This window comes from Oncorhynchus tshawytscha, linkage group LG09, assembly GCF_018296145.1.
Source record: "Oncorhynchus tshawytscha isolate Ot180627B linkage group LG09, Otsh_v2.0, whole genome shotgun sequence".
Classification (NCBI taxonomy): Eukaryota; Metazoa; Chordata; class Actinopteri; order Salmoniformes; family Salmonidae; genus Oncorhynchus; species Oncorhynchus tshawytscha.
In genome coordinates this window covers 22,811,380-22,837,231 of record NC_056437.1, presented here as the reverse complement: position 1 = coordinate 22,837,231, position 25,852 = coordinate 22,811,380, and the positions used below count along the sequence as shown (strand labels likewise).

Here is a 25,852-nt window from a genome sequence, read left to right as displayed (position 1 = left end):
AGGTCAGTTGAAACTGGAACAGCAGCATGGCCAGGTGGACTGGGGACAGCAAGGAGTCATCATGTCAGGTAGTCCTGGGGCATGGTCCTAGGGCTCAGGTCCTCCGAGAGAGAGAAAGAAAGAGAGAAGGAGAGAATTAGAGAACGCACACTTAGATTCACACAGGACACCGAATAGGACAGGAGAAGTACTCCAGATATAACAAACTGACTCCAGCCCCCGACACATAAACTACTGCAGCATAAATACTGGAGGCTGAGACAGGAGGGGTCAGGAGACACTGTGGCCCCATCCGAGGACACCCCCGGACAGGGCCAAACAGGAAGGATATAACCCCACCCACTTTGCCAAAGCACAGCCCCCACACCACTAGAGGGATATCTTCAACCACCAACTTACCATCCTGAGTCAAGGCTGAGTATAGCCCACAAAGATCTCCGCCACGGCACAACCCAAGGGGGGGGTGCAAACCCAGACAGGATGACCACAACAGTGAATCAACCCACTCAGGTGACGCACCCCCTCCAGGGACGGCATGAGAGAGCCCCAGTAGCCAGTGACTCAGCCCCTGTAATAGGGTTAGAGGCAGAGAATCCCAGTGGAAAGAGGGGAACCGGCCAGGCAGAGACAGCAAGGGCGGTTCGTTGCTCCAGAGCCTTTCCGTTCACCTTCCCACTCCTGGGCCAGACTACACTCAATCATATGACCCACTGAAGAGATGAGTCTTCAGTAAAGACTTAAAGGTTGAGACTGAGTTTGGGTCTCTGACATGGGTAGGCAGACCGTTCCATAAAAATGGAGCTCTATAGGAGAAAGCCCTGCCTCCAGCTGTTTGCTTAGAAATTCTAGGGACAATTAGGAGGCCTGCGTCTTGTGACCGTAGCGTACGTGTAGGTATGTACGGCAGGACCAAATCAGAGAGATAGGTAGGAGCAAGCCCATGTAATGCTTTGTAGGTTAGCAGTAAAACCTTGAAATCAGCCCTTGCTTTGACAGGAAGTCAGTGTAGAGAGGCTAGCACTGGAGTAATATGATCAAATTTTTTGGTTCTAGTCAGGATTCTAGCAGCCGTATTTAGCACTAACTGAAGTTTATTTAGTGCTTTATCCGGGTAGCCGGAAAATAGAGCATTGCAGTAGTCTAACCTAGAAGTGACAAAAGCATGGATTAATTTTTCTGCATCATTTTTGGACAGAAAGTTTCTGATTTTTGCAATGTTACGTAGATGGAAAAAAGCTGTCCTCGAAATGGTCTTGATATGTTCTTCAAAAGAGAGATCAGGGTCCAGAGTAACGCCGAGGTCCTTCACAGTTTTATTTGAGACGACTGTACAACCATTAAGATTAATTGTCAGATTCAACAGAAGATCTCCTTGTTTCTTGGGACCTAGAACAAGCATCTCTGTTTTGTCCGAGTTTAATAGTAGAAAGTTTGCAGCCATCCACTTCCTTATGTCTGAAACACATGCTTCTAACGAGGGCAATTTTGGGGCTTCACCATGTTTCATTGAAATGTACAGCTGTGTGTCATCTGCATAGCAGTGAAAGTTTACATTATGTTTTCGAATAACATCCCCAAGAGGTAAAATATATAGTGAAAACAATAGTGGTCCTAAAACGGAACCTTGAGGAACACCGAAATTTACAGTTGATTTGTCAGAGGACAAACCATTCACAGAGACAAACTGATATCTTTCCGACAGATAAGATCTAAACCAGGCCAGAACATGTCCGTGTAGACCAATTTGGGTTTCCAATCTCTCCAAAAGAATGTGGTGATTGATGGTATCAAAAGCAGCACTAAGGTCTAGGAGCACGAGGACAGATGCAGAGCCTCGGTCCGATGCCATTAAAATGTCATTTACCACCTTCACAAGTGCCGTCTCAGTGCTATGATGGGGAATCAGCCGAAAGCTGATACCCATAGAGAAAAAATACTCTATTGTTGAGAAAGAACATCTAGTGGTGAAGTGGGACACTCAAGTATCACCTGTTTGGTACCCACTTCACCCTGGTCACGGACCATGCTCCCCTGGTCTGGATGGACAGGGGAAAGGACACAAACGATCGGGTCACCAGGTGGTTCTTGTCCCTTCAACGCTTGTCTTTTTCTGTTGTGCACAGGTCAGGGGCGAAGCATGGAAACATGGATGCCCTATCGAGAAGGGAGACATACGTCGCACTGATGACAGTCCCCTCCCCGTACAGCAGGTCAGCCACCAGGGGGAGACTCGTCAAGGCCTGGTGACAGACGGAATATACATCATGAGGCGATGGCTCCATCTGCTGGATGTGCCAGGTCTCGACGGGCTCTCCCCGGGCTGATTGGGAGTTTGTGAGTAATCAAGGGCCGATTGCTGATTGCTCACCCGCTGTACAAGTCCCATAAAGGCAGCATACAGGGAAGATACTGGGGGAACAAAGGACACCCCTATAGTTGGGGACGGTTGCAGAGGTAACAGGAGTGAGTTCAGTGCTTGATCCCCACAGCATACAGCATACAGCAAGACCCAGAGCCCAGAAGACGGTATCCCGGAGAGGGTCTCATGGGGGAGACCCATTCTGTTCTTTTGAACTATTATTTTAATAAACACCTTCGAAACTGAGCTAATCCTACTCTGACCATGTCTGATCTGTGTAAACGTTTTGACACAACCCCCTGGTCTGCCACACTATGGAAAATGAACACAAATCAATTTTATCAATGGCAATTTGAATGCACAGAAATACCGTGACGAGATCTTGAGGCCCATTGTGAGGCCAATTTATTTTAGGTATCTGTGACCAACAGATGCAAATCTGTATTCCCAGTCATGTGAAATCGATAGATTAGGGCCTAATGAATTTATTTCAATTGACTGATTTCCTCATTAACTGCAACTCAGTAAAATCTTTGAAATTCTTGCATGTTGCATGAACATTTTTGTTAATTAAGTATAATTTACTGTAAAGGTGTCCGCATACATACGTTTGGTTTGCTTCTAAAATAAGCAACCGTCTGTGTTCCCGAAATAACTTTCTCGAAAAACTAGAATAAAAGACAATATTACTGTTGACTAATCACTTACAAAGGGTGTAAACTTCAGCTTCCGAACACTTGCCTCAAGAAAAACCTTTGCCATATTTCACCCACTCCCTTTGTTCTGGGGCACACAAGTAACGTGGGTGAAATTAAAAGGTAGACCTGGTAGCTCATGAAAAACTAGAATAAAAGACAATATTACTGTTGACTAATCACTTACAAAGGGTGTAAACTTCAGCTTCCGAACACTTGCCTCAAGAAAAACCTTTGCCATATTTCACCCATTCCCTTTGTTCTGGGGCACACAAGTAACGTGGGTGAAATTAAAAGGTAGACCTGGTAGCTCATGAGTTGGTTCTGTTTAAGGGTGCATCTAAATTATCCCAGCTAGAACCATATGTTTCTTAGAGCTTGGTGAGAGTGTGGTTGTTCTATGGTTATTTTGCTTACAACCTTCAACTTTCTGGGAATGGTGCAGGATAGTTACTTAGCTTTGGAGCATTCTCAGCCCATTTAAAGGGATACTTCGGGATTACCAATCTAATTCATACCATTTTTATGTCTCTGCATCCAGTATGAAGGAAGTTAGAGGTCATTTTGTGAGCCAAGCTAAATACTGTTAGAGCAATGACTGGAAGTCTATGGTATCTACTAGCATGCTAGCAGTTACCATAGACTGCCTGTCATTGTGCTAACTCTATTTAGCAACTTCCTTCAAACTGTACGCAGAGTCATAAAAATGGTACCCACGTGTTAATCTGACTCTGGGGAAGTCCTGAAGTATCCCTTTAAAGAACTTGACAAAAAATACTTTATTTTCTTGGTATTTCGTTAATTTAACAGAATGTTTCCTAAAAGTTTGTACATGGTTACATTTCATTTCAATTTTGGTAATGTTCCAGGAATGTTGTAGAACTGGTTTGACATTGGGAATGTTCTCAAATAATTCAGAGAACTTTATGGGGTAGAAAGCATGAGTTTTTACTCACCAAAGTGTGGTCAAAGACTTAGTAACTTAGTTATAGTCACGATTTGGTTACCTGTAATTACAAACATAGTTATGTTTTGGGGTTATTACATATTTATTAATTTATTTCCCTAATTCTTCTAAACTACCTACAATGCACTATTTATCAACATGATATGGAGAATTTACTCTGTGCTACCGAGTTCGTATGCTAGCTCAGGCAAACCATGTTAGCCACAAGTTAGCATGAAATTACATTCCAGACCAGGTGTTGGTGAGGAAGTGTGATGTAAACAAGGAACAGATGGAGCATGTGCAGCCATGCAGCATCCTCATGCTCTTCACAGACTTTGTAGCTATGTTATCTAGTGGGAACCCGTTAAAACAGTCTAAGAATGTTTTTTTTTTAAACATATACATTTCATTCTCAGCATCAACAAAACACTCTAGCTTCTATCTTGTTAAGTGTGTTCAGGCGTGTTGGCTGCACCCACTAATTGGCCACAACGAATCTCAATGAGTGCTTGTTTCCTTTGAAATAGGGTCTGTTTGAACATACTAAAATGAACAGCTTTGTATGAGTAAAAAGACATGGCATGCTAGCTCCATCCTGGTGGTGCAGTGGACAAATTCCATAGCTGGAGAACAGGAGATTATAGGTTAGAATCTCACTGAAGCTGTGTCACAATAATTTTTTTTATGTGTTTGCATGATTAATGCCTAACACGGAACCCAAACCGGCTGGGTGCGTGCGCCATGGTGCCTACATTTATTTTGTCCCCCTACACCAAACGAGTTCACAACACACTGGTTAAATATCAAAACAAACTCTGAACCAATTACATTAATTTGGGGACAGGTCGAAAAGCATTAAACATTTATGGCAATTTCCTCTAGCTTGGACTTGCTAGCTGATTTGTCCTATTTAGCTAGCTTGCTGTTGATAGCTAATTTGTCCTGGGATATAAACATTGAGTTGTTATTTTACCTGAAATGCACAAGATCCTCTACCCCGACAATTAATCCACACATAAAACGGTCAACCGAATCGTTTCTAGTCATCTCCCCTAGGCCTTTTCTTCTCTTGACTTTATATTGTGATTGGCAACTTTCATAAATTAGGTGCATTACCGCCACTGACCTCGTTCGTCTTTCAGTCACCTACGTGGGTATAACCAATGAGGAGATGGGAGAGACAAGACTTGCTGCATGATCTGCGTCACAAATAGAACTGACTTCTATTTTAGCCCTTGGCAACGCAGACGTTCGTTGGCGCACCCGAGCAGTGTGGGTGTAATAATTGAATAATAGAAATTTCTAAATGTATTTTGCAACGCGAGCGGTGTAGTCATCCTGTAACACTTCAGCTCCATTATTCGAGTGGCGTAGCCATCAGCTTCCTGTCAATGTGACGTTCTACCTGCTACACAGAGCGCATTGTTTTGAAAGTGGAGAGTAGAGAAGAGAGTCTTTATTCTATTTTCCCCTAATGTACTGTACCATATTTATTGATTATGCGTAAGTACAATAGCGCTGGTCCAGTTTTTCGCAAGTACTCATTAAATTGTTGCTAGTGGCTGTACTCTTAATTACACAAGTTGCTTTTGTTTATATTGTGAACAGTCAATGTAGCTAGCTAGCTATAGTTTCTGTTAGCTAGTAGCTTCTTGACTTTATAAATATTAGTACCACATCCAATGCTGTATAGTCGAGAGTACATTCAACAAAAATCTGCATTATTTCTCAATATTTCAATTAATACGATAGAATGAACGTGCACGTCAGCCATTGAGAATTAAACCTCCATGATTCTTGAGCTTGGACGTTGCCGTTGGACGTGATGCAACGTTAGCGCAACACGGGCAGTTTAGCAGCTTTCATTGATTTCAAAGGAAGCATTTCCTCAATGGCTGATGGCAATGCTGGATGACCGATGGCTATAGTGCAGCAGTTCAGTAAGGAAATTAATTTATATGTGTCCTATCTGTAACCCAAAATAACCTAGCAGAGTTATTAAAAGTCTTATTGAAACATTCAGTGAAAGTTTTAAGGAAGTTATTCAAAAACTTCCAAATAACCTATCATTTCTTTTTTTCAGAGCATTAATAAAACCTCCCAGGAAAACCTTCAAAGAACCAGAGTAAAACGTTCTCCGCACCTCCCTGAAACGTAAAAACAAATGTTCCCAGAACAGGCAAAATTTTCACTTCTGTTCTCAGAACTCTGTCCCTTCCCTGACAGTACCTAGAACCCTACTCATGTGGCATCAAGACAACGTTGGAGGTTGGAATTACCAGGGACTGGGAGACCAAGTCACCATGGAAACAGACAAGAGTTCACTCCACAGAGGAATCTATATTGACTTGAAGGTTTCACTTGGTTTTTCTAAAGGGCACAATGCAGGTGAGACATTTACAATGTTCTAATACAGTGAGAGGCCATGGACTCCTCATTTTAAATCCTAATAATTTCAAATGCTTGTCAGGCTATGATACTTTACAAAGTGCAATCCATTCTGATAATCAATATCACTTTTCCACTGTTGTTTGTGTAAATCAATGTCTATATTGCAGATTATACATTATTGCTCTCGTTCTCTTGGTCTCTCACAAACACTCTCCCCCATCTCCTTTCAATCTTTCCCCGTTTCTATTTCTCTCTCTCCCCTCTCTCTATATTAAGAAATAGCTTAATTGCCACTAACCGTACAGACATGTCTTTTGTCAAAGCCTATGGTAGATTGTTATTGTCAAATCAAAGTTTATGGACTTGCCATTTTTGGCCTTTTAACTGAATTCAATTTTTTTGATACCACTGCAGTCAAACATACAAAAACTCATACGGAGAATATTATGCAAGAAAGAAAATGGAATGGCACAATTTAGCTCACACATTTACTGTACATTTGTGTGTGTGCCCCAACATCTATGAATAATTATCTTTGGATTATGGAGGTGAGCTAAGGCATGAGTGATTTGATATGCCTAGTTTACATAAGCCCATTGGTCCTCAGACTCTGCCTGTTTACCATTCGTCCCTCCGGCTCCAGATAGGAACATAAGCAGTGTTTTGACCTGTCCTCCCATGATAAGATTAATAACCACAATTGGATGATTTGGGCTGCATGAGAGATATGTTTCAGTGCATACCTGTCACAGTCCCCTCCTCTCCATCAGGTCTCATTGCTGTGCGGTGCTACAGTAGTTGGGGCAAGTGTCTGCTTGTTTGTCCATGCCCGCTTCACCATTACTAAGTATGAAGTGACCATTCACCCAGCTAACAATTCTAGGGAGAGAGGATGTTTTTGCAATGCTACCCGTAATGTTCTTCCAGTTTTCCATTAGTTAGGGGAACATTGTATCTATGAGGCTGTTATAACAGCAGAGGGGGGACCAACTCCATATTATTGCTCATGATTTTACAATGAGATGTTTGATGAGCAGATGTCCACATACTTTTGATCATGTAGTGTATCTCTCCGATTTGGTCCTGCCGGACATACTGTACCTACACATATGCTATGGTCACAAGACGCAGGCCTGCTTATTGTTCCTAGAATTTCTAAGCAAACAGCTAGAGGCAGGGCGTTCTCCTATAGAGCTCCATTGTTATGGAATGATCTGCCAATCCATGTGAAAGACGCAGACTCGGTCTCAACCTTTAAGTCCTTTCTGTAGACTCATCTATTCAGTAGGTCCTATGATTGAGTGTAGTTTGGTCCAGGCGTTCGAGGGTGAATGGCAAGGCACTGGAGTGATGAATCAACCTTCCTGTCTTTGCCTGGCCGGCGCCCCTCTCTCTACTGGGATTTTCTGCCTCTGACACTATTACAGGGGATGAGATACTGGATTGCTAGTAATCTCCCATGCTGTCCCTAGGGGGGGTGCATCATGTCTTGCCAGGCTTTTTCGCTATACTTGGCTTGAGTGGGTTGAGTCACTGAGGTTGTCTTCCTGTCCGGTCTTCCACACCCTCGGGCTCGTGTTGTGTGGGAGATCGTTGTAGGCTATACTCAGCCTTGTCTCAGGATAGTAAGTTGGTGGTCTGTTGATATCCCTTTAGTGGTGTGGAGGGCGTGCTTTGGCAATGTGGGCGGAGTTATATCCTTCCTGGATTGCCCTGTCCGGGGGTATTGTCGGTATTGAAGGCACTCCTGCATTGTCATTACTGTGTGGTTAGGGTATTTGTCCTGTTGGAAAGTGAACCTTGGTCCCAGTCTGAGATCCTGAAAGCTCTGGAACAGGTTTTCATCAAGGAGCTCTCTGTACTTTGCTCTGTTCATCTTGCCCTCGATCCTGACTAGTCTCCTAGTCCCTGCCACTGAAAAGCATCCCCACAACATGATGCTGCCACCACCATACTTCAACGTAGGGATGGTGCCAGGTTTCCTCCATACGTGACGCTTGGCATTTAGCCCAAAGTGTTCAATCTTTGTTTCCTTAGACCAGAGAATCTTGTTTCTCATGGTCTGAGTCTTTAGGTGCCTTTTACTGAGGAGTCGCTTCCGTCTGGCCACTCTACCATAAAGGCCTGATTGATGGAGTGCTGCAGAGATGGGAGAACATTCCAGAAGGACAACCATCTCCACAGTCGAACTCTGGCGCTCTGTCAATGCAACCATCGGGTTCTTGGTCACCTCCCTGACCAAGGCCCTTCCCCCCCAATTGTTCCGTTTTGGCTGGGCAGCCAAAGTCTTGGTGGTTCCAAACTTCCACCATTTAAGAACGTTGGAGTCCACTGTGTTCTTGGGGACATTTAATACTGCAGGCATTTTTTTGTACTGTTCCCTAGATTTGTGCCATGACTCCTGTCTCAGAGCTCAATGGACAATTTCTTTGACCTCATGTTTTTTTTTCTCTGACATGCACTGTCAACTGGAACGTTATATAAACAGGTGTGTGCTTTTCCAAAATAATTTCCAATCAATGGAACTTACCACAGTTGAACTCCAATCAAATTGTAGAAACATCTCAAGAATGATCAATGGAAACAGGATGCATCTGAGCTCAATTTCAAGTCTCAGAGCAAACGGTCTGAATACTTATGTACAGTGGGGCAAAAAAGTATTTAGTCAGCCACCAATTGTGCAAGTTCTACCCCTTAAAAAGATGAGAGGCCTGTAATTTTCATCATAGGTAGGCCACTCAAGGACCTTGAAATGCTTCTTACGAAGCCACTCATTTGTTGCCCGGGCAGTGTATTTGGGATCATTGTCATGCTGAAAGACCCAGCCACGTTTCATCTTCAATGCCCTTGCTGATGGAAGGAGGTTTTCACTCAAAATCTCACGATACATGGCCCCATTCATTCTTTCCTTTACACAGATCAGTCGTGTAAATAAATTCATTAAAAATCCTACAATGTGATTTTCTGGATTATTTTCCCTCGTTTTGTCTGTCATAGTTGAAGTGTACCTATGATGAAAATTACAGGCCTCTCTTATCTTTTTAAGTGGGAGAACTTGCACAATTGGTGGCTGACTAAATACTTTTTTGCCCCGCTGTAAATACGTTTTTAATTTTTAAAATAAATTTGCAAAAATGTCTAAACCTGTTTTCACTGTCATTATGGGCTATTGTGTGTAGATCGATGAGAAAAATAAATAATGTAATATAATTTTGGAATTAGGCTGTAACGTAGCAAAATGTGGAAAAAGTCAAGGTGTCTGAATACTTTCCGAAAGCAGAGGGGAAAGAAGGACATCTGGAAGTGTCATCCAGGGATCCTGGCTCCAAATGGGATAGACAGGTTAGCTGACAATGTCACGAAAACGATGCGCGCAATTCAACTTTGTAGAAGTCTGTGTGTTGTGAGCTGCCATGTGGGATTTGTAGGTGGCTCGTGTCAGCCAGTTTTATCTTGTTCTTGATATCATGTCTTGTTTTGACTGTCATGTCTATGCTAATATGGCAAAACTTTACTAGCTAGCTAACCAACAGCTAACGGTGTATTTGAGATACAAGTACTGATTTTGCAGATTTATTTTCAATAAACATTGGAGACAAAACAGTTTACATGTCAACAATCTGTTTTTCCCCGAAGTTGCGCACATGGTGGTTGTTGCTAAACAACCAACCCGTTTATAACTGTCCACCTTTAAATAATGTACCCCTGCATCAACAGCCAGACTAGAGCGTTCCACTGGGAATAGGTTCCCCCACAGTGCTTCCCAAACCTTTGTGTCGTGACATCTTCCTTTGGCCTTCATGAAAATAATGTTTTCCTGCCACAGCCGACAGCTGTGTGACCCAGTAGAAATGACTGACCTACTGTTTGGCAAATACTGGCTCACATCAACCCATCAACCCCCACGTTCACTTGTTTGCAAGATACTCACCTGTGATGCCATATTATAGCATATGACATTCACACTTGAAGGTTTATCAGAATGTAGTAATTTCCTGTTGGCTTTTTGCCCACTGGATTTGCAGAACGCTTTATTTCTGTCTGGCCATGTGGCCTCATTGTACATAAAGTGAATAAAATAAATGAAAATGTTCAAGACGTCCCAAGAGAACCAAATACTCTCATTTACCTAGACTTGCAAACTCTGTAATTTGTCTGCAAGGATTTGTGTAAATTACATGTTCCTGCCCTCTAGTGACCAAATGTATCATCACATTCACAAGAACAGATGTGACTAAAGAAAAGGACTAGGGTGGCCTGCATCTTAGACTAGGTTGAGGAGTGATGTTGCCACTATGGTGCATCGGTCAGGATACAGGAATGATTGAAGACACCGTTTCCATTTCAGGGTATGTATTACCTAACAAATAAAGGCACAGCACCCGGGCACAGGAAGGTATGGGGAAGTACGGAGTGGCTTTTAAGGCTGGTAAGGTTGTGCTAGAACAGGGATGGGCAACTCCAGTCCTCGGGGGCCGGAGTGCTGCTACCCCCCATCCCTAGCAAACACAGCTGATTTAAAGTAATTGCATTCTATATTGAAGTTCATGATTAGTTGATTATTGGAGTCCGGTGTGTTAGCTGGAGCAAAAGTGTGACACCAATCAGGCCAGAGGACTGAAATTGAGCATCCTTGTGCTAGGATGTGGTTCTGGAGGGTACAAAAGGGAGATGCAATACATTGGCATATGTGACTGACCAATACTTCAGGACATAATTTTTTTCTCAGTAGGATCCTTTCCCTGAATGTAGAGACAAAAGTGACATAATTCACACACATCACTTTATTGGAAGTCACATGTAGGCCTACATGTTTTTATTTGTATAGTTAATAATATTTCACCATAGATGACAGCCCACAGTAGTCTATAAAATGACGATTATGTGATAATTAAGATGACAATTATACGAGAAAAAGCTTCACCCGTGGTGATTTGCTTACCATCCTCAGATTTGAAATGAACTGTTTCTCTTGTGGAGAGTTGCACCAAGCAGTCAACTTCTTCTTACTTTGAAAATAAATCTGAAGCTTGTTCCTTATCCCTTTAGGGCTGGCAAGATACTGAAATACGGTGCATTCAAAAAGTATTCAAATATTTGCTCATTTTTCTTTAAAAAACTCCAACAAGCTTGTTGTTGATCATTGCTAGACATACACTTTCAAATCTTGCCATATATTATCAAGCCTATTTAAGTCAAACTGAAACTAGGCCACCCAGGAAAATTAAATGTTGTCTTGGTAAGCAACTCTAGTGTATATTTGGCCTTGTGTTTTAGGTAGTTGTTCTGCTGAAAGGTGAATTTGCCTCCCAGTGTCTGTTGGAAAGCAGACTGAACCAAGTTTTCCTCTAGGAGTTTGCATGTGCTTAGGTCTATTCCGTTTATTTTCAGCCCCCCCCCAAAATAAAACTAGTCCTTGCCGATGACAAGCATACCCATAACATGATTGCAGCCACCATCATGCTTGAAAACATGAGTGGTACTCAGCGACGTGTTGTGTCGGATTTGCCACAAACATAACACTTTGTATTTAGGACATAAAGTTAATTTATTTTCCAAAATTTTAGCAGTATTACTTTAGTGCCTTATTGCTAATAGGATGCATGTTTTAGAATATTTTGATTCTGTACAGGCTTTGTTCTTTTCAATCTGTCTTTGTGGAGTAACTACAATGCTGTTGATCCATCCTCAGTTTTCTCTTATCACAGCCATTATACTTCGTAAATGTTTTAAAGTCACGTTTGGCCTCATTGTTCCATCCACTCCATCAACTGAGTTAGGAGAGGATGGAATCTTTGGTGACTGGGTCTATTGAAAAAAAAAAGTGAAAGGTCTGCTTTATCTACCAATAAGTGCCCTTCTTTGCGAGGTATTGGAAAACCTCCCTGGCCTTTGTGGTTCAAATCAAACATTCTTTTTCACATTTTACCTTTAGGCAAGTCAATTAAGAAGAAATTCTTATTTTTCAATGACGGCCTAGGAACAGTGGGTTAACTGCCTGTTCAGGGGCAGAACAACAGATTTGTACCTTGTCAGCTTGCGGGTTTGAACTTGCAACCTTGCAGTTACTAGTCCAACACTCTAACCACTAGGCTACCCTGCCACCCCATGTTATGTTACGTATGATCTTACACTTTGTTTACCTTGCTAGGTTCATTGTGTGCCTAGCTAGCTAGCTACATGTCTTAAGCTAAAGTGTATTGTTAGTGTACTGGCGCTGTGTTCATTGTTGTTTAGCTGGGTGGCTGGTTAGCTAACGTTATGTGACGTGTGTACAACACCCGTTGAATATGGCCGGTGTCAGTAAACATCTGCAAAAAAGCGTAATGAAATTGTTGCCAGAAAGAGCTGGTTAGACTGTTTTCATGTCATTCATAGGTAAACAAATCATCGGTCAGAGCTTCAAGTGTGTGCTCCAAGAGCTAAATGAGATAGGTGGGGCTATGACTTAAGAGTGTGTGAACGATGCTGAATGGGTGTAGACAAAGAAGAGCTCTTCACTAGATATCAAAACATTCAAAGGCCATTTTCTCAGAAGTGAGTTTAAAAGTTGATCAACTTTCAAAGCTGATTTACTTTCCCATTGTTCCTCAAATGCAGAGAATGATATACCATTTTGTAGCCCTGAGTCTCTACTTTTATCCAATGTAAAAAATATAATAAAAACACAATTTCGAATGTTGCTACATAAGACCAAATCCAAGTGTTAAGTCACATTTGAGTATCATGTTGTAGCCTAAACCTATCGATGTTACATTGAACTGGGTGAATGGAATATGAATGACAGTCATCCAATATGCTGTAATAGAAATAAGGCCATGCTCATGAAAAAATACATGTGTCCTCCCTCATCATAAACAGCACTGACCGCCACTGGTTTGCAAGGTACTGGATACATTTGTTTTCAGCAACAGTCAGGTATTTTGTTGGAAACTAACATTTTGTTAGGCTTGGGGTGATCAGATATTATGAATGGAGTTAAACACAAAAGTTATTGGGTGAATTTAATTACTGATTTTATTTATTTCCTAATTTTCTCCACCCCACTTCAGATGAGTATGTCCATGAGTAATACAATTCCATCTCCTGCCATTCCTAGATCCTGTATGTGAATTATAATACAGGTAATGGCAGACTTGCACTTTGGCCACTAGATGTCTGTATTCTGCTTCTAATTCAGTGGTAGGCTTTGTGCAACAAAAGGGGATGACATTATTAGTTATCCTTTGTGACATCACAGAAGTCTGAGACACTTCAGTTGACACAGTGGCAGTATTTCACTGACATGTTTTCCCCACACCAACAAGGTAGGTTTTTAGGGAATTCTCAATATGGACCCATGTTGGTAGATAATCAATTCTCTCCATACTTGATCACCATTCTGCACACTTCCTGCTTTCATTATCTCAGGCTAAAATTAATTAATATTTTCAGGGACACATCCCTCCACCCCCTCCCCAGGAATGGCATTGCCCAGCTTGCAGCACTATGTGGACAGGTTGATGTTTGAGGGCCAGTGTGCAGACTGTGCGTTGGTGAACGTCAGTACCCGCAGGGTGATGGCGGCCACTCCAGGGGGATCACTGGAACATCTGACCCGGCGTGAGATTAGGAGGATACTGGCCAGGAAGAGAGAGGCCATCCAGACCCAGGGAGTGAGCCTGGGGGGGCTGCGCTGTGCCCTGTTGAGGGACAACATGGTCACCCCAGGGGAGAGGTCAATGGACCTGCGCACCAAGCACAGGCCCAGCCGGGGTGTGGCCGTGCGCCGGACACGCCATCTCCTCCTGGTGCTCCTCGGCAACAGGGGGATCAGCAGCGGATTCCTCAATCACAAGGCCTATCAGATGGCTGCATGCCTTCGCAAGGCAGGATCATCACAACTTGCTTGAATTTACTGCTTACCTGAACTCTTGCTTGGGAGGATATTCCTGTGTCATGAACAGTATGGGATATTTGACAGAGTAAACTGAGTTGAAACTGTCTAAAACTGTCTACACTGTGTCCTGTAGTTAGTGACATATTTGTGCTTCTTTAATTGTGTAGTGACCTAGAATACAGTGACCTAGTATGCAAGACAAGTACACACAAGTCTGTATGGCCAGGTCCCACATTGTCATTACAGTATTACATGGTCAGCCACAGACCAGGATAAACAGGCAATGTGACAATAACTGACAAAAAGACAGTTAAAAAGTTAAGTGTCAGACACTCAGTTTAACAAGTAGTAGGCTAAGCATGCCTGCTGCTTGGAATACTAGACACCAATAGCAGTGTAAATACGTACCCTGTCAAGAATCTTGGAGAAATGGTCACACATTGCGTTCATAACTTGCATAATAGCATAACCTGAGTCTAAGGTCTATAATATACCTTCAGAACAGAATGTATTAGAGACATGAACAATTAAGGAAGAAATGTAACTCGTGCATGCAGTGCCTGAAATTAACATCAGGTAGAAGAAATAAAAAAGTGCATATGCTCAAAATATGACTTCAGCCCATAGTGTTTGACAAAGTGTTTGTCTACATTGGAGTGCACTTAAAAGTAACCAGCTACCGCAGGCTGACACTGTACTGGTAATTGAACTTAATTGCGTTGAACTATCCTCCCCACATTGTCTGATACTACTGCGCTGTTGGAACTAGGAACACAAGCATTTTGCTACACCCACAATAATATCTTCTAAATCAAATCAAATGTATTTATATAGCCCTTCGTACATCAGCTGATATCTCAAAGTGCTGTACAGAAATCCAGCCTAAAACCCCAAATAGCAAGCAATGCAGGTCTTGAAGCACATTGGCTGGGAAAAACTCCCTAGAAAGGCCGAAACCTAGAGAGGAACCAGGCTATGAGGGGTGGCCAGTCCTCTTCTGGCTGTGCCGGGTGGAGATTATAACAGAACATGGCCTAGATGTTCAAATGTTCATAAATGACCAGCATGGTCAAATAGTAGGTCTGGGGCAGGTAGCACGTCCGGTGAACAGGTCAGGATTCCATAGCCACAGGCAGAACAATTGAAACTGGAGCAGCAGCACGGCCAGGTGGACTGGGGACAGCAAGGAGTCATCATGCCAGGTGGTCCTGAGGCATGGTCCTAGGGCTCAGGTTCTCCGAGAGAGAAAGAAAGAGAGAATTAGAGAGAGCATACTTAAATTCACACAGGACACCGGATAAGACAGGAGAAATAATCCAGATATAACAGACTGACCCTAGCCCCCCGACCCAAACTATTGCAGCATAAATACTGGAGGCTGAGACAGGAGGGGTCAGGAGACACTGTGGCCCCATCCGATGATACCCCGGACAGGGCCAAACAGGAAGGATATAACCCCACCCACTTCACCAAAGCACAGCCCCCACACCACTAGAGGGATATCTTCAACCATCAACTTACCATTCTGAGACAAGGCCGAGTATAGCCCACAAAGATCTCCGCCACGGCACAACCCAAAGGGGGGCGCCAACCCAGACAGGAAGATCACATCAGTGATCTGTGTATGTGTATAATAAAATTAGATTTGATCAATTCACACACTTCTATTGGAAAGTTCAGTTATGAAAAACCTGTTTGGGTACTCACATGAACATGGGTGTAGTTGGCTGTAGCTGACTGGAGCTCCAGATGTGCGAGTACACACTTCAAGGTACTATTTAAGCACAGTAGGCTCCCACACTTAGGAGTTTATAGAGACAAGCCATCACTGTTCACTTATATATATTTTTTATACATTTTCTGCCAGTTGATTATATATTTTGTCAGTGATGTTACAGTATATGGCTCTTTGAAATAATTTAATACCATTGTTTAGTGTCATGCAAAATGTAGGTTGTTTTCCAGCCAGCTAAAGAAAAAATAGGGCACATCTGTTTTGACTCAAAGTTTTCACATACAGTACTATAGGCCTAAACACACACACACACGCTAGGGATTAACTGATTCCCATAACTAAGCATTATAGTAAAGTGGATTATTAACAATGCTATTCTGCTCAAGAAGCAGGACTGCACTGCAGTTACCACCATAACTTCTCTACTCTACACAAACAATCAGAGCACAGAATGACCATGGCTGGCCTGCCTTATTTTCCTGACTGTAGCTCTGGTGTCAGAGGGGGAGTTTACAAGGGGGCCCACAGAGCACCCCTGCCTATCTGGGATGGAGCAACAGAGAGGCCGCCTCCTCACCAGCCCCTTCCTTTCCCACAGTCAACAGGAAGACTGAGCTGAGTCAGAGCGGAGACCAGACAGAGAGGACCCAAACGCTCAGGAGAAGGAGGACGTCACAAAAGCTTCCAATCCAGCACAAAAAAAACGATAAGTCTGAAAGAAGGAATGAACATAAGGAGTAAGAATCACAGAGAGGTGGAGAAACTCCAGTTAACGTCTCCACACAACGTCGAGGTGGAGAAATCAGACAAGAAAAGTTCCAAATACAGTGAGGGGGAGCTTCCAATGCAAACTACAAAGGAAAAGCAGAGGTCGTCTAGTATGGCTGGGCAAGTATCCAAGAGCTCAGCACAGCGACTCAGCCGAGACCTGACCTGTTCTATCTGTCTGGACCTCTTCAAGCAGCCTGTCTCCCTGCCCTGCGACCACACCTTCTGCCAGGCATGTATCGCTGGCTACTGGACGGGCCCCAGAGGACAGGTCCAGGGGGGGTCCGGATCCTGTCCCCAGTGCAGGAAGGTCTTCCCTGGTCAGAGCTACCGGCCCAACCGCATCGTGGGTAACATAGTGGAGAGCTACTGCCAGGGCCTGGAGGAGAGAGAGGGGCTGCTGGGGGACATGGGCGTACCAGAGAGGAGCCTTGCTCCTGCTCCTGCTCCTGCCCCGTGCTGTGGCCGGCACCGAGAGGAGCTGAAGCTCTACTGTGAGGAGGACCAAGAGCTGTTGTGTCTGGTGTGTGGACTCTCTCAGGAGCACCGGAACCACAACATGGTGTGTGTCCATGAGGCACAGCAGAAATACAGGGTAAGTCCAAATTCTATTTGACTTGTGTTGCCTTGTTACACTCTTACATTTTTCAAAGAATGCTAGTAAAAGGTTTAGCTCAGAGTTAAAAAACAACTAAACCAAGGGTTCCAGTTGCAGGGGAAATTGAAGACAGGTGGTGCTATGGACTGAGCAGTAGAATTTTGCTTGGGAGGAATTGAAGCAAAAAAAGTTGATTTGATCAAATGTTGCACAAAAAAAACCAAAGTGACTTGACATCAACAACTACAATGTCAATGACTTGTCACATCACTTTACGTGTCACTTTTTTCTGTAATACAAACTTCTCATTATTCTCCCCACATTCTCTTGTTAAGAGTTGCATCTGGATTGTTTCCCATAACATTCATATTCCAGCCCCACTCCAACAGCAGATTACTGTATTTACTGTAAGGCCTGGTGTAGAGAACAGAGGCCTGATGCCGACTTTGAATCATGCTGCTACTTTATTCTGGCCATGCAGGCGTCTCTCAGCAGTTCCATGGACTCTCTGAAAGGGGAGCTGAACACAGCCCTGCAGTGTGAGAGAGAGACTGAGGACGAGGTCAAGAAGCTCAAGGTGAAACGCTCAAGTATCTACAGCTTGTAACAATCTGTACATTGCACATAAACCTTGAGTGTCTCATAAACCTTGACCCTCTTGAACTAACTGCCATTGCTAATAAGCCCCCCTAAAACCCCACACACTTTCTGTCCCCCAGGAGCACACGGCAGACCTGAAGCAGCGCATCGAGGCCCAGTTCAGCGACCTGCACCAGTTTCTGTACCAGGAAGAGAAGCTGCTGCAGGTGAAGCTGAAGACAGAGGAGCGCAGGGAGCTGATCAGGCTGGACGAACACAAGGCCCTGCTCTGTGTGGAGGTCTGCCGTCTGCAGAGGGCCCTGAATGAGATCGAGGACAAGCTGAGGGAACAGGACCCCTTTACATTGCTGCGGGTGAGAGACAGGGTAATTCTAGGCTGGTGGAATTTCACATGAGAAGTAACTCAATGAGCCTCCTTGACGGGAGAATGTGAAAAATATGTGTTTCACACTGAAAAGTTTTAGGTTAGATTTTATGTTATTTTGCTTGTGCTGTTTGAAAATGATGTATTGGATGGGAGGACAAAACTAGTTTGCACACTTCTAGACATTTACATCTGCTGTAATAAGTTAGTAAGTAACCATTCTAGGATTCTACAGGAAGGTCTTTCTGATAGCAATGAGTAGAGTAGTACTTCATTGATCCCAACTTGGGAAATTCACTCAGCATTATCCTTGATAAGGACAAGACCCTTATCAATGACAAACACATAAAATACACACAATGGCCCTCCAGAGTGCAGGGAGGGACCCTTCAGGGTGGAGCACAGGCAGGATGTGGGCCCATGACCTCACTCCTGGTCAATGGTGAGGATAAGGAGATTATAGGGAAAGCAGGCTCAGACCCAGGGACTTTCCCCCAACCACTGGGAGATCCCACAGGGCCGGGATAGCGTGAGCTCAGACACTGATGTCATGTGGAAAACAGCTTTCTCTCATTTTACCCACTGCCAAAACTAATCAGCACACTCTCCCCTCTGTTTTTCCTGTCTCGTCCCAGAATATCAAGACCCTGGTCCAGAGGTGAGTGCGTGATGGGATGTGGGACGTTTTAGATTATTATTCCATAATGGAGTTTTCATGTTTCTGATATGTATTGTCTGAAGCTTGTGTTGCCTTTGGCAGGCCGAATCCCAAGTTTGAAAAGCCTACTCTCACGGCCCCCAGCCTGTGTGAGGGTCGGTTCGCAGGGCCCCTGCAGTACCGAGTGTGGAAATCACTAAAAGGAAGCATCTACCCAGGTACTGTAAGGCATTAACCTTTAGAGTGGAGGCTTGCTGGGGAGGAAGGCTTATAATAATGGTTGTTATGGAGTCAATGGAATGGTATCAATCACATGGAAGCCACATTTGATACCATTCCAATGACTCCATTCCAGCTATTATTATGAGCTGTCCTCCCCTCAGCTGCCTCCACTGAACCTTTAGTAGAGTGACTGACAATTACAGCATTCAGGAGCAATAATTCAGGAGCTTTCAGCAACTATTTTTCCTCTGCAACATACATGAATTGCCCAGAATTGACTTACTTGACAGTTGTTTTGTTATTTAAAATGGAAAGTTGAAACTGCTACTGAGAATTATACTGTGTTCACATTGTCAAATCAAATTTTATTTGTCACATACACATGGTTAGCAGATGTTAATGCGAGTGTAGCGAAATGCTTGTGCTTCTAGTTCCGACAATGCAGTAATAACCAACGAGTAATCTAACCTAACAATTCCACATCTACTACCTTATACACACAAGTGTAAAGGGATAAAGAATATGTACATAAAGATATATGAATGAGTGATGGTACAGAACGGCATAGGCAAGATGCAGTAGATGGTATAGAGTACAGTATATACATATGAGATGAGTAATGTAGGGTATATAAACATAAAGTGGCATAGTTTAAAGTGGCTAGTGATACATGTATTACATAAAGATGGCAAGATGCAGTACATGATATAGAGTACAGTATATACATATATACAGTGCCTTGCGAAAGTATTCGGCCCCCTTGAACTTTGCGATCTTTTGCCACATTTCAGGCTTCAAACATAAAGATATAAAACTGTATTTTTTTTGTGAAGAATCAACAACAAGTGGGACACAATCATGAAGTGGAACGACATTTATTGGATATTTCAAACTTTTTTAACAAATCAAAAACTGAAAAATTGGGCGTGCAAAATTATTCAGCCCCCTTAAGTTAATACTTTGTAGCGCCACCTTTTGCTGCGATTACAGCTGTAAGTCGCTTGGGGTATGTCTCTATCAGTTTTGCACATCGAGAGACTGACATTTTTTCCCATTCCTCCTTGCAAAACAGCTCGAGCTCAGTGAGGTTGGATGGAGAGCATTTGTGAACAGCAGTTTTCAGTTCTTTCCACAGATTCTCGATTGGATTCAGGTCTGGACTTTGACTTGGCCATTCTAACACCTGGATATGTTTATTTTTGAACCATTCCATTGTAGATTTTGCTTTATGTTTTGGATCATTGTCTTGTTGGAAGACAAATCTCCGTCCCAGTCTCAGGTCTTTTGCAGACTCCATCAGGTTTTCTTCCAGAATGGTCCTGTATTTGGCTCCATCCATCTTCCCATCAATTTTAACCATCTTCCCTGTCCCTGCTGAAGAAATGCAGGCCCAAACCATGATGCTGCCACCACCATGTTTGACAGTGGGGATGGTGGGTTCAGGGTGATGAGCTGTGTTGCTTTTACGCCAAACATAACGTTTTGCATTGTTGCCAAAAAGTTCAATTTTGGTTTCATCTGACCAGAGCACCTTCTTCCACATGTTTGGTGTGTCTCCCAGGTGGCTTGTAGCAAACTTTAAACGACACTTTTTATGGATATCTTTAAGAAATGGCTTTCTTCTTGCCACTCTTCCATAAAGGCCAGATTTGTGCAATATACGACTGATTGTTGTCCTATGGACAGAGTCTCCCACCTCAGCTGTAGATCTCTGCAGTTTATCCAGAGTGATCATGGGCCTCTTGGCTGCATCTCTGATCAGTCTTCTCCTTGTATGAGCTGAAAGTTTAGAGGGACGGCCAGGTCTTGGTAGATTTGCAGTGGTCTGATACTCCTTCCATTTCAATATTATCGCTTGCACAGTGCTCCTTGGGATGTTTAAAGCTTGGGAAATCTTTTTGTATCCAAATCTGGCTTTAAACTTCTTCACAACAGTATCTCGGACCTGCCTGGTGTGTTCCTTGTTCTTCATGATGCTCTCTGCGCTTTTAACAGACCTCTGAGACTATCACAGTGCAGGTGCATTTATACGGAGACTTGATTACACACAGGTGGATTGTATTTATCATCATTAGTCATTTAGGTCAACATTGGATCATTCAGAGATCCTCACTGAACTTCTGGAGAGAGTTTGCTGCACTGAAAGTAAAGGGGCTGAATAATTTTGCACGCCCAATTTTTCAGTTTTTGATATGTTAAAAAAGTTTGAAATATCCAATAAATGTCGTTCCACTTCATGATTGTGTCCCACTTGTTGTTGATTCTTCACAAAAAAATACAGTTTTATATCTTTATGTTTGAAGCCTGAAATGTGGCAAAAGGTCGCAAAGTTCAAGGGGGCCGAATACTTTCGCAAGGCACTGTATATGAGATGAGTAATGTAGGGTATGTAAACATTATATTAAGTGGCATTGTTTAAAGTGGCTAGTGATACAATTTTTTACATCAATTCCCATCAATTTCCATTATTAAAGTGGCTGAAGTTGAGTCAGTATGTTGGCAGCAGCCACTCAATGTTAGTGGTGGCTGTTTAACAGTCTGATGGCCTTGAGATAGAAGCTGTTTTTCAGTCTCTCGGTCCCTGCTTTGATACACCTGTACTGACCTCGCCTTCTGGATGATAGCAGAGTGAACAGGCAGTGGCTCGGGTAGTTGTTGTCCTTGATTATCTTTAAGGCCTTCCTGTGACATCGGGTGGTGTAGGTGTCCTGGAGGGCAGATAGTTTGCCCCCGGTGATGCGTTGTGCAGACCTCACTACCCTCTGGAGAGCCTTACGGTTGTGGGCGGAGAGCCTTACGGTTGTAATGCTTTGTATCTGTGTCATGGCATGTAAAATCATGCAATACCTAACTTGACCAACTAATTTTCCCTTATTCTCAGTTCCGGCCGCCATCACCTTGAATTCGAGCACGGCCAACCCCTGGCTTAGCCTGACCTCCTCCCTCACCTGTGTCCGCTACCAGACCTTCAACCACTCTGTCCAGGACAACCCCAACCGCTTCAATGCTGCATTGTCCCTGTTGGGCAGTCAGGGCTTCACCTATGGCCGCCACTACTGGGAGATAGAGGTCTACAGCAGCACTGTGTGGACCGTGGGTGTGGCTAGAGAAACTGTATCGAGGAAGGGAGTAATCAAAGCCTTGCCGGCCAATGGCTTTTGGACCCTGTCCCTGTCCTATGGAATACAGTACATGGCCTGTACATCGCCCCCTACTGTGCTTTCACTGGAGGAGCCTCTGGCTAGGATAGGGGTATATCTGGATTATAAGAGGGGTCTGGTGTCTTTCTACAATGCAGAGAGCATGACACATCTCTATACGTTCCGTGAAACCTTCACAGAGACGTTGTACCCCTACTTCAATCTGGGATTCCTGGATAAAGTGCATGAGAATGAGCCCCTCAAAGTTTTCCTTCCCAAAATCTGACAGATTATCTATTCCCCACAAAGCCTGAGGCCATCCTTACACTGGTATGGTGCTAAAATACCCTCAGAATCTAACTGTTAGATTATAAGCTATATATATTATATTATATATATTATATATAGCGATTATATTGTTTGAGATGATAGAGAGAGTAAGCAGGCCAACTGTAAATAATACATTTTTCAAATGTAATCTTGATGTGGGCCAGAGCTTCACCATCAAGGTTTGTTAAATGTATGCGCAATAACCTTTTGCAATATTACAGTGTAAATTGTACGTGACTGGCGTAAACAGAATGATGAATACAAAATTGCCTTATCGTGTACAATGTAAAGGCAGTTCAATATTTTGAGACATAAATGGGCCAATTATTTTAATATGTAATCTTCAATGCATAATAATAATCTTTTAGTGAATTGTGCATATCATCAGTATTTCAAACGTTCACCTCACAATACTGTACCATTCAAAATAAATAAGAATTTGTTTTGTGTCTCTGTGTTGAAATAGAACCTGATATTTGATCTGGATAGTCTCAGCACAAACAGTAACAGGCATAAACACACTTCTGCATGGTGGATTTGTGCATATCAGAGCACAGGAAAGAAGAATCTCATTAATTAAGAGGTCATTTGAAAAGAGTTTTCTGTGTGGTTGTGTCAGTCTTTCTTCCTGTGATCCTTTTGGCTTAGCCTACAGTACATTGAACTGAGCTGAGTAATGCATCAAAAATATTGGAGTAAAATTGATGGACCATTTCCAAGAAATCCCTGACTAATCAAGAAAGAGAGGGAGAGAGCGAGCAGTTTGAACCTGCACAGTGATTTTTTTGTGTGTGTACCATTAGCAGTAGCACTTTGAGGAAAACATTCTCATTCCACCATGCAGGCTGATACAACCCATACACATCAGGAGTGGTCCCGTGTGACTCAGTTGTTAGAGCATGCCGCTAGCAACACCAGGGTTGTGGATTCGATTCTCACAGGGGATCAGTATGAAAATGTGTCTTGAGTATTTGGACAAATTCACTTTTCAGTGAATTAAAGTAGTATTTTTTGGTCCCATATTCCTAGCACGCAATGAATGCATCAAGCTTGTGATGCATTTGCAGTTTATTTTAGTTGTGTTTCAGATTATTTTGTGCCCAATAGAAATGAATGGTAAATAACATATTGTGTCATTTTGAAGTGCCTTTCATTGTAAATAAAAACATAATTTGTTTCATAACACTTCTACATTAATGTGGATGCTACCATGATTACGGATAACCATGAATAATGATGAGTGAGAAAATGAAAGAGTGATAAATATCAAACCCTCCAAAAAATGTTAACCTCCCCTGTTATTGGTAATAGTGAGAAGGTAGCATGTTTTGGGGGTATAATCTTTGTGCCTCTGTAACTTTCACACTCATTATTTCGGATTGATTCAGGATACTCCATAATCATGACAGCATCGACATTAATGTAGAAGTGCTTGTAAACATATTCTATTCTTATTTACAATAAAAGTGACTCCAAAATGACACAATACATTATTTACCATTAATTTCTATTAGGCACAAAATAATCTGAAACACAACCAAAGCAAACTACAAATGCATCCAACAAGTTTGTAGAGTCACAAGCCTGATGTAGTAATTGTGCACTAGGAATATGGGACCAAATAATACAATGTTTGACTACTTTAATATGTTATAAGTGAATTTTGTCCAAATACTTATGACACCTTCACATGGGGGGACTAGATACGTTAAGTGCTTCAATTTTTAAACGGTAAAAGAGATATTTATGAAAATACCCTCAAATAAAACGTGACATTCTGAACTGTCACCTCATATATAACATTTGGTCTTAAATCCAAAATGGAGTGTAGAGCCAAATGAAATGTTTGAGCTTCACTGTCCAAATAAATACAGTTGAAGTCGGAAGTAAACCAAAAACCACATACACCTTAGCCAATGTCACGCCCTGGCCATAGAGAGGCTTTTTATGCAGCTGTCTATCGTTGTCTCTGATTGAGAACCATACTTAGGTACCCTTTTCCCCCACCTGTTTTGTGGGAAGTTAACTTTGACTTTGTTCAGGGCACATAGCCCAAAGCGTCACAGTTTTGTTCTTTGTTTTGTCGGTGTCATTTTTAATAAAAAGAAAATGTACGCTTACCTTGCTGCACCTTGATCCAGTCCTTCAGCCAGCCGTGACAGCCAAAAACAGTTCAACTCAGTTTTTCACAATTCCTGACATTTAATCCAAGTAAAAACTCACTATCTTAGGTCAGTTAGGATCACCACTTTATTTTAAGAATGTGAAATGTCAGAATAATAGTAGAGAGTGATTTATTTCAGCTTTTATTTCTTTCATCCAATTCCCAGCGGGTCAGAAGTTTACATACACTCAATTAGTATTTGGTAGCATTTGCCTTCAAAATGATTTAACTTTGTCACGACTTCCGCCGAAGCCGGGCCCTCTCCTTGTTCGGGTGGGGTTTGGCGGTTGACGTCACCGGTCTTCTAGCCATCGACGCTCCACTTTTCATTTTCCATTTGTTTTGTCTTGGTTTTCCGCACACCTGGTTCACATTCCCTCATCTGACTAAATGTATTTTACCCTCTGTTGCCCCCATGTCTGTGTGTGGAATTGTTTTTTTTGTTACGTGTGGTTCGCGCCGGGTATGTGTTTGACCCGTGTGTTTTGTTTATTGTACCGTTTGTGGACTTCGGGCGTTATTGCTATTTTCCTGGGGCATGAATAATGTGCGCCTGTTATTACCCATCTCTGCTCTCCTGCACCTGACTTACCTTTAATCAGTTGCGCACATCGTGACAAACTTCGGTCAAATGTTTTGGGTAGCCTTCCACAAGCTTCCCACAATAAGTTCGGTGAATTTTGGCCCATTCCCCCTGACAGAGCTGGTGTAACTGAGTCAGGTTTGTAGGCCTTCTTGCTCGCACACGCTTTTTCAGGTCTAAATCAAATCAAATCAAATCAAATTTATTTATATAGCCCTTCGTACATCAGCTGATATCTCAAAGTGCTGTACAGAAACCCAGCCTAAAACCCCAAACAGCAAGCAATGCAGGTGTAGAAGCACGGTGGCTAGGAAAAACTCCCTAGAAAGGCCAAAACCTAGGAAGAAACCTAGAGAGGAACCAGGCTATGTGGGGTGGCCAGTCCTCTTCTGGCTGTGCCGGGTGGAGATTATAACA

General features: G+C 42.8%; 2 protein-coding genes across 2 annotated transcripts; both read left to right on the top strand.

Annotated features, from left to right (window-relative positions):
• The first annotated feature begins 5,193 nt into the window (after positions 1–5,193).
• On the top strand, positions 5,194–14,817 carry LOC121847304 (profilin-2-like). Its single transcript, XM_042327913.1, has 2 exons — positions 5,194–6,391; positions 13,829–14,817. The coding sequence occupies exons 1-2, from the start codon at positions 6,247–6,249 to the stop codon at positions 14,284–14,286; spliced, it is 603 nt and encodes a 200-aa protein (XP_042183847.1). The 5' UTR covers positions 5,194–6,246; the 3' UTR covers positions 14,287–14,817.
• A 1,791-nt stretch (positions 14,818–16,608) lies between these two features.
• Positions 16,609–23,137, top strand: LOC112257597 (E3 ubiquitin-protein ligase TRIM62). The gene is made up of 6 exons (XM_024431289.2): positions 16,609–17,371; positions 17,856–17,951; positions 18,094–18,327; positions 18,974–18,996; positions 19,099–19,214; positions 22,100–23,137. Exons 1-6 carry the CDS (start codon positions 16,733–16,735, stop codon positions 22,642–22,644), a joined length of 1,653 nt encoding a protein of 550 aa, XP_024287057.1. The 5' UTR covers positions 16,609–16,732; the 3' UTR covers positions 22,645–23,137.
• Positions 23,138–25,852: the final 2,715 nt, after the last annotated feature.

What these genes read in the sequence shown, in the direction of transcription:
- LOC121847304 (XM_042327913.1), top strand. Translation starts at nt 6,247, where the DNA reads ATGTGGCATCAAGACAACGTTGGAGGTTGGAATTACCAGGGACTGGGA. An exon ending in TTCTAAAGGGCACAATGCAG is followed by an intron (nt 6,392 to 13,828) that starts GTGAGACATTTA and finishes TAATATTTTCAG; the next exon opens with GGACACATCCCTCCACCCCC.
- LOC112257597 (XM_024431289.2), top strand. Translation starts at nt 16,733, where the DNA reads ATGAACATAAGGAGTAAGAATCACAGAGAGGTGGAGAAACTCCAGTTA. An exon ending in ACGAGGTCAAGAAGCTCAAG is followed by an intron (nt 17,952 to 18,093) that starts GTGAAACGCTCA and finishes TCTGTCCCCCAG; the next exon opens with GAGCACACGGCAGACCTGAA. An exon ending in ACCCCTTTACATTGCTGCGG is followed by an intron (nt 18,328 to 18,973) that starts GTGAGAGACAGG and finishes GTCTCGTCCCAG; the next exon opens with AATATCAAGACCCTGGTCCA.